The 8,763-nt window shown below is 37.4% G+C and overlaps 1 protein-coding gene across 1 annotated transcript in view; it reads left to right on the top strand.

Annotated features, from left to right (window-relative positions):
* Positions 1 to 210: 210 nt before the first annotated feature.
* Positions 211 to 8,763, top strand: part of LOC121147280 (transmembrane protease serine 11F) — a 56,425-nt gene continuing 47,872 nt past the window's right edge. The window contains exon 1 of the mRNA XM_040967103.1: positions 211 to 270. Coding sequence (XP_040823037.1) covers positions 260 to 270 — 11 coding nt within the window. The 5' untranslated portion in view covers positions 211 to 259. The remainder of the gene's footprint in view (positions 271 to 8,763) is intronic.

Here is an 8,763-nt window from a genome sequence, read left to right as displayed (position 1 = left end):
ATGAGAGTTGCCTGCTGTGAGCACTCTGTGGCTTGGCATCTCTCCAGGTGAGTATTGACACTGACTTCACCGTGTGTAGCCAGGTGGCATGGAGTTGATCAGGCACTTATCAAGCTCTATCAGACTTCAATCACTTAACCTGTCAAGCTTGTTCCCTTTCTTGTTGCCAATGACTGTCATTGTTTTTATCTTCCCAGTGCTAATCTGGCTGATGTAGATCAGATGGTGACTGAATAGAAGCTGCTGCAGTCTTGGGTCCATGATGTACGCGTAAGTACTTGGCTTTTCTCATTAAGGGCTGGCAGTGTGGACCGAGGCTTACCACTCCTGATACAGTCCATGCAGGCACTGGCTGGTACATATTGCTTTCAGATAAGTTTTACACGTGGTTTAGCATATTTGAGTTTTATTTTGTTGTTGTTGCTTAGAAAAATAAGATGTTTGTGAAACAGATTGGCCAATGAGCCCTTCTTTCTAAAAAATAAAAATATAAATTAAATGCTGTAATAGGTTAGCTATATTTAAACATTTTGAAAAGTGTGTTGTTTCAAAGAATGAAGTGTTGGCACAGCTAATGTACTTTATTTCATATGTTTTACAGCATGACATACATTCTTTATGTATGCATGCTGTCTAACCAAATTACATTTAGAGGAGAGTCCTTTTTTAATTTAAATTTAAAAAGTAAATAGTAGAAAGAGTAAAAATGAGATTATTGTATATTCCACCCTAATGAAATTGTTAAAATGAAAATACTCAGATAAATGATATCGAATAAAATCTAGACTTTAGGTGATATTTGACATAATTAAACATAAAAAATTGATTAATTAAGGTGAAGGGTGTATTCATATTTATATTTATGTCATGTTCAAGCTGCTGTTTTGTGGGATCAGCAGCCAATAGCTGATTGCTCCTTGGACTTTTGTCTAAGATCAAGTTCAAAAAATGAATAGCTGAAGTTGATGAGTGACTTCATGCAAACTCCTGCTTAGTTTAAACTTGTTTCTCAAAGAGGATTTTAACCACATTAATTTCTCACTAATTCTGTGCTGACTGATGTTTCAGACTTAAGCACGGTTTTGTGATAATTGCAATTGTTCAGCAATTTGCTTTTTGTCTTCAATTAAACTAAATACTTTAAGCCTGTAGGCCCTGGTACTGTTAAATGATGAGTGTTTTTATTCGCTCTAGTTTACTTTCTAATAACAGTGAGAGCCTGAGGAAGACCATCCATTTCATGCACAGAGGTTTTCCCTGTTGCCTTTTGCACTATCATGACATAACATATAATCTGTACTTGTAAGTATGTATACTTACCGTTTAGTAAGACAGAATAATACAAAATATGCAATAGAAACTAAATTTTAATATTTCATATTCGTATGTATACATGCTACCAGTTTCAGTTTTTAAAAATTAACAAACAGCTTGTTCTTTCATATTCGTTTAGTCATTGGTGGCACTATTTTTTTTTAAGATTTATTTTTATTGCAAAGTCAGATATGTAGAGAGAGGAGAAAAGAAAGAGAGAAAGGGTGATAGCATAGTGGTTAAGGTCCTCGTCTTGAAAGCCCGGATCCCATTTGGGTGCTGGTTCTAATCTCAGCAGCTCCACTTCCTATCCAGCTCCCTGCTTGTGGCCTGGGAAAGCAGTCGAGGATGGCCCAAAGCTTTGGAACCCTGCACCAGTATGGGAGACCCGGAAGAAGTTCCAGGATCCTGGCTTTGGATTGGCTCAGCTCCAGCCATAGTGGCCGCTTGGGGAGTGAACCATTGGACGGGAGATTTTCCTCTCTGTCTCTCCTCCTCTCTGTATATCTGCCTTTCCAATATAAATAAATAAATCTTAAAAAAAAAAAAAAGAAAAGAGAGAAAAATCTTCTACCTGTTGATTCACTCCCAAGTGGCCACTCCCAAGTGGCTGCAATGGCCAGAGCTGAGCTGATCTGAAGCCAGGAGTCAGGAGCTTCTTCTGGTTCTTCCATGTGGTTGTGGATTCCCAAGGCTTTGGAAGGTCCTTGACTGCTTACTGGAGCCAATATGGGATCCCTGTGTGTTCAGGTGGCACTATTTTTAAAAATTCAATTATTGTGCATTTATATTTGAAAGTCAGAGAGTGAGAGAGTTAAAGAGGTAGGAAGAAAAATACACAGATCTTATAGTTTCACTCCTCAAATTCCTGGTTATCAAACACCAGGGCCAAGTAAGATCAAAGCCAGGAAGCTATTTACCTTTCTCTAGGAAACCATGCCTTTCTCCAGGCTTAGCTCTAACTTTCCTTAGATCTGCCACATGGTGGCACGAACTCATGTGTTTAGCCATCAGCATTACCTCCCAGAATGTGCATTAGTAAGAAACTGGATCAGAAGTGAGAGTCAGTGTTCTAACCAGGTGTGCTGATACAGGAAACGGGTACCCCAAGCAGCATCTTACCTGCTGTGCCAACTCTCTGTCCTATGGCATGATTTTTTTTTTATTAGCCTGGTTCTCCTCTTCCTAATTTACGACCTCATCTCTACTCACCCACATTTGCACTACTAAGGTCTCATTTTAGGCATTCGGGATTTCTATATTGAAGTATTGTCAGCTTTGATTCAGTTTATGGTTCTAAGCATTTTTCAGCATCCCTTCTAATAGGATCCTGGGCCACCAGCAGCATGTTTAACATAGAAGGTCAGATAGATGGTTCATCGAAGTCATTAGTAAATGTATTTTGCCAAATGTACTCACGGAGTGAATGAGCCCAACATGCTGGAGCTCATCAACGTGTCGTTTTCAACGTGCTAAAGTAAAATGAGACCAGCATGATATTTACATGTGTTCTAGACCCAGCTTTAGACTCTTCTCTAAACTTACTTATCTGTCAAGATATCACATATATCTATGTAAAATGTGGAGTTTATAGGGAGCCAAACAAGGTAGGAGGTCTTGTCATTGTCAGTACACCTTGGGATCATTTTTGTGGGTAAACATGAATCTATTTTTGTTTCATTAGTTATTTATTTAGCATATATGGGAATTGCTTTTTTATTTGCTACATTGAAACAAAATTGACATAACACCTGATACTAATCTTCTTTTTTACTACATTTCAAATACTAAACATTATATTGTGGAACTATTATTTTGAAACTATGAGTCTCCCTGATGCAGAGCATTTATTAATATAGGTTACTAAAAATATTTTTAAAAAGACTTGTCCTTTTGAATGCCTAAATTCTATTATTTTGGGGTTAAGAGTTAACTAATATGGACAATATTAAGACATTAGAAAATCGCTGATACTATATTAGGAGTAGAGAATTAGCTTTGGCTTCGGAATCCCTATATGTGATCAATGGTTATCAGCTAATAGAGAACTTCATGGCAAGAAGCAAATCCATGGGTCACACCCTGACGACATAGTCTGATGATACACCTAAAAAAAGGATAGCTCAGGTGGTACCCAACCAACTCAAAAAAGTTCTGAATATGCAGTGATTGAGTGAATAGGAACTACTTGGAAAATAAAGGACACATTCTACACTGAAGGCGATGGCCCTTGTAAAAGTTATAGGGCTTAAAATGTGCTTGCAAACAGATGATGGAAATTGATACTGGAATGATTGATTTGCCTATAAACATCTTCATTTGTGCTAAATTCAACTTTCTGGACCTTATTATGAGTTAAATGGGAACAAAAGCAGGATATAGAAATGATGGTATTCATACATTGAAAGCACTGGGAAGACCAGCACAATAAATGAAAGCCAAATTTGAAATATATCTTGAAAATGTAAGAACTGAAAGTTTCCCATTGTGCTTCAGAGGAGCTATGTGAAGCTGCAAGTCGAATCTGAACTCCTGTAAGATTTCAGCATTAGAAAGATCTTTTTATAAATGTTTTTGTGGGGGCTATTAATTTTTAACTGTTTTATGATACGATTCCATAGGCACAGGGATTCTCTCCCCAACCTCCCCATTCCACTCCGCCGTCCTGCCAACTGTTCACCCTATGGTAGTACGATAGAATAGACCTTCAGCAACAATCACAAGTCTGTCATTCTGCTCTTGAATTATATCATGGCATTGACACAAGAAAACTATAGGAAGAGAGGTTGGTGTTTGCCCTGGCAGATAAAATCCTCCTGCTCCATGTCAAAATGTTTCATTGGATACTAAATTCCCCTCCCCTTCCTTCTCCCCCCTCCCTCCTTCCTCTTCCCCCTCCTCTCCTGATTCATTTATGTATTTTCTTCTTCTGGTTCATTTATGTATTTGAAAAGCGGAGTCACAGAGCAAGAGAAAGAGAAACACACACAAAAGGACATCTGCTGCTTCACTCTCCAAATGACCTCAAAGTCTGGGCTGAGTCAGGCCACAGCCAGGAACCAGGAGTGTCATCCAGTTTTCGTACATGGGTGGCAGGATCCCAGGTACTTGGGCCATCTTCCACTGCTTCCTCAGGCACGTTAGCAGGGATCTACAACAGAAGTAGAGCAATCAGGATTGGAACAATGCTACTGCTATAGGCAAAGGCTTAACACATTATGCCACAGGTCCAGCTCCTTAGTTCTGCTTTTGATTCTAGCTTTCTGCTAATGAAACTCTGGAGAGGCTGTGGTGGTGACTCAAGTGTTTGGAACATGGCCACATATATGGGAGACTTGGCTCATTATGTGCATTTGGGGAATAAACATGTAAATGGGAGCTCTCCTTCTAACTCTTTGCCTCCCAATTACATTATTGTTATTTTTTTTAAAGGAAGATTGCATAAAAATAATATCCTTACCAAAAAGATGGCCTACATTTAAAAGGATATCTTGGGCCCGGCGCGGTGGCGCAAGTGGTTAAAGGTCCTCGCCTTGCACGCCCGGGATCCCATATGGGCGCCGGTTCTAATCCCGGCAGCCCTGCTTCCCTTCCAGCTCCCTGCCTGTGGCCTGGGAAAGCAGTCGAGGACGGCCCAAAGCTTTGGGAACCTGCACCCGCGTGGGAGACCCGGAAGAGGCTCCTGGCTTCGGATCGGCATAGTATCGGCCCGTTGCGCTCACTTGGGGAGTGAATCATCGGACGGAAGATCTTCCTCTCTGTCTCTCCTCTCTGTATATCCGCCTTTCCAATGAAAAAATAATAAAAATAAATCTTTAAAAAAAAAGGATATCTTGTATTTTGATATACTATCAATATTCTGTCTTTGGAGTGCTAAGGAGTTAGTAGGGACGGCAAATGTATACTTAGGGATAAATACCAAGACAGATGTTTGTACTTTCGTGTTGCATAAGCATCATAAATCTTCATTGTTTATGATGAACCTGTTAATACTTCAGGAACATTCATATTCAAATTCAGTGCTCAGAACCCAATTCAAAGACAAGTCAGAGATGTTTGACTTGCTGTTTCGGATTTATATTAGGTTTCCTACCCAGCAGCACATAACAAAACTTTGGTCCAACTTGTTACTTGTAGCTGCCAGTATTTAGTGTGCACTAACTTGTCTTTAAATTTTTTGCAAACACTGTTAAATTTTATTTCTAATGGCTTGTTGTTGCTGAAAACTTTAAAACAAGCTACTTGGAGGCATTCAACAGTTCACAAAACTTTACCGAGACAGCAACTCACATCTTGAGTGTTTCATACAAAATAATAATTAATGTATTTAAACTGCAACTTTAGAAAATATGCAGTATAAAATACAAGAGGACACGATGAAATTTCTCCTTTTGTAGTTGAAGATCATAAATCACTAGCAATTTCGTATGGCTCAAATTTACAGTCTTTTTTGTTAGAATGCAATATACGAAATATTTAAGGCAACCTCAGGAATATATGATTCTTAAAAACTAAGTGTCAAGACAACATTTGAAAACTTCCATGTATGATCTAAAAATGCTATCATAGATACTGAAATGTGAAACAACTTTGAAATCATATTCCAACCGGTGAAAAAAAATCAATGCAGGGTGTAGAGGTCTGTTAGACACCACTAAGAAAAAGATGAGCAAAAAGCCAGTTAATCATGTGATCTAAAAGGTGTCAGAAAATACTGCGTCAAATCACAAGAGAAGGAATAAAGCAAAAATGTCAAAACCTTTATTGTGATAAGTGTCTTTTTAAAAAATGAGTTAAAAACCAGGTCATTTACTCTGCTTACATTTTGACATTGAACTCATTATTTCGGTCACATGCCTAAATCTGAACTGGTTGTTAAGACCTGTAGGGGACTGAATTTCATCCAGTGACATAGATCTCACCTGGAAGCCACATCAGCATAGTGCCAGCATGCCAGTTTTTTGTTGTGTCTACCAAATCAGTAAGACATACCCTGTCCAGTATCACCTTCTCTCTTTCATCTTTGCATTGATTATTCTGCTCTTAAGTCCATGGTTTTACAGTAATTTCCAACCTCAAAATTCAAATGCTTCTGAGGGACTGGTCACCGTTTCTACCAAGTAAAGGGAAACTCAATTACTTTATCTTTTACATAGCCTAAAAATCATATCACTATTTTTAAATTAATAACTTTGATCACATGAAAGGGTTAAGACAAGTTTCTCAACCTTTTCACAGAGTGAGCGGAATAATTTTCAGTAGAGTTAGCTCAAGAAATGAATATTTCTTTAACAAAGATTTATTTATTTTTATTGCAAAGTCAAATTTACAGAGAGGAAGAGAGAGAGGATTATCTTCTATCCACTGATTTATTCTCCAAGTGGCTGCAATAACTAGAGCTGCACCAATCCAAAGCCAGGAGCCAGGAGTGTAGAGTCCCAAGACTTTGGGCCATCCTTGACTGCTTTCCCAGGCCACAAGCAGGGAGCTGGATGGGAAGCAGGCCTGGCGGGATTAACAGCAGTGTCCACATGGGATCCCAGTGCATGCAAGATGAGGACTTCAGTTGCTAGGCTACCACACTGGGCCCAAGAAATGAATCTTTAAAGGAGAACACAGATTGACCCCTTGTCTTTCATGATTTCACTCTTTTTGGGTAATAATTCTTGCTTAAGATCCATTCTGTGTACTTTATTCCTTGATCTAATAAGAACAGCAAGAACTTATTGGTAATTACTGCTTTTCAAATTTAACAATACCACTAATTTCTCCTTTCGAATCATGTAAATGTTCAGCCATAACCTTCGTCTTATTGACACTAGTTCTAAACTGAACATTAAATTTGTAACTCGATTGTGGCACTTTAAATATGCAGCTTCTTAGATTTTTTCTTATTTATTCACAGACCTATGGCCCGTGAGCCTGTTTTTTGTTTTGTTTGTTTTACTAGTGTTTTCCTTGACTCTTTTTGGAACTTCCATTATCAAAGAATTTGGATGACTAAATTTGAATTGCAACTTATAATCAAGGAACATAGCAAGGGCAGCTGTTACTATATTCTTGTCTCGTTGCTCAACTCAAACAGGTTTCTGATATTGGTAAGCCAGAGTGCAAAATTAAGCATCCTTCTACATTGCTTCAAAGAAAAAATAATCAAGAGAGTCACAGACTCACTACCAAAATAGCCGTAACTTTAAACTAGTCAGAACAAACTGTTCTATATCTGTGACTGTCTTACTGAAAGTAATTTAGTAAATTTTAAATAATATATATTTACTTCCAACAGTCATGTTTTAAGAGCTGTCCTAGATTCCTGGAACTGAATTCCTGCTTGAGTTACACGTTATTTGTGTTTTAAAATAAATGGCATACAGATCATTGACAGTGAAATCTACTGAATATAACTGAATTTATTTTATTCATATGCTAATGTTGACTAACCCAGCATAATTTTAATTCTCTAAAACAAGCTGTGTGAAAGCTGGAGTCCAAATCACTCAACATACTTGGTGTAATCTGGTGGCTATCATGCTTGTAAAGTATGAAGCAAGCTTTTTCCTGGCTGGAAATCTTTTTCAGAGTTTTGTGTTTTTGTTTTTTTGTGTGACCTTGTGTAATAATGTACTAGGTTGACTGAAGAGTTTTCAAGTAAATATAGAGGTACATTTATTTCCACCTACTTATGCAGACAAAAGTAGAATATATCAGAATATGAAATATGGTAATGGAACACTAAGTACCATACAAAACTGAATGGTTACACTTCTTAAGTTGCCCACACAGCTATAAGTTTTCTTAGAAAGCTCAGATGTTAGAACCCAACTATTCTGTTTAATATTCTGTAACTGCACAGCGTAACTTTTTAAACTTGTAAAAATTTGGTGGTATTGCTATACTAGTTGATTAGGCATCAATGAGCTACTTTCAGATCATGAGAAAGTTACAAAATAGTTATTTGAAAAAATATATGTCTTATGAAATATTATATGGGCTGCATGATTTTTAGTTGTCAACAATAAGACAGCTGAATATCTGAGAGGAAAATTCCAAGCGTGAGGCTCTTTGAAACTTCCTTGTCTGTTGTACTCTAACCCACTAATTATGTCACGCACAAGGCTCTTCAAAAATGGGCCAGAAAGATTCTGGGACATGTTAATTGTGTTATTTGGCATGCAAATTTTATGAATTATAAATGAGAACATTGTTGATCTCCTTTATCTAGGACATTTATATCTTAATCAGAACTCCTCCCTCTGAAATGGATTACAAAATACCATTGAAATAGAAATATTTGTACAAAAAGTTATATGGGAAACTAAGTTAGAGTTGTTGGGTATTTATTGTTTTTGTTTCCAAAAACTATAAACTAATTATGCATTCTGATTGGCATTTGTAATACTTTATACATACATGTACATGGATGTATATATGTATATGTATAGGTTTTGT

This window comes from Ochotona curzoniae, unplaced genomic scaffold (genome assembly GCF_017591425.1).
Source record: "Ochotona curzoniae isolate NIBS_2020 unplaced genomic scaffold, NIBS_Ocur_1.0 scaffold_4506, whole genome shotgun sequence".
In the NCBI taxonomy this organism is placed as follows: domain Eukaryota; kingdom Metazoa; phylum Chordata; class Mammalia; order Lagomorpha; family Ochotonidae; genus Ochotona; species Ochotona curzoniae.
The sequence above is the reverse complement of the archived record's forward strand: the minus strand, read 5'-3'. Positions and strand labels throughout refer to the sequence as shown.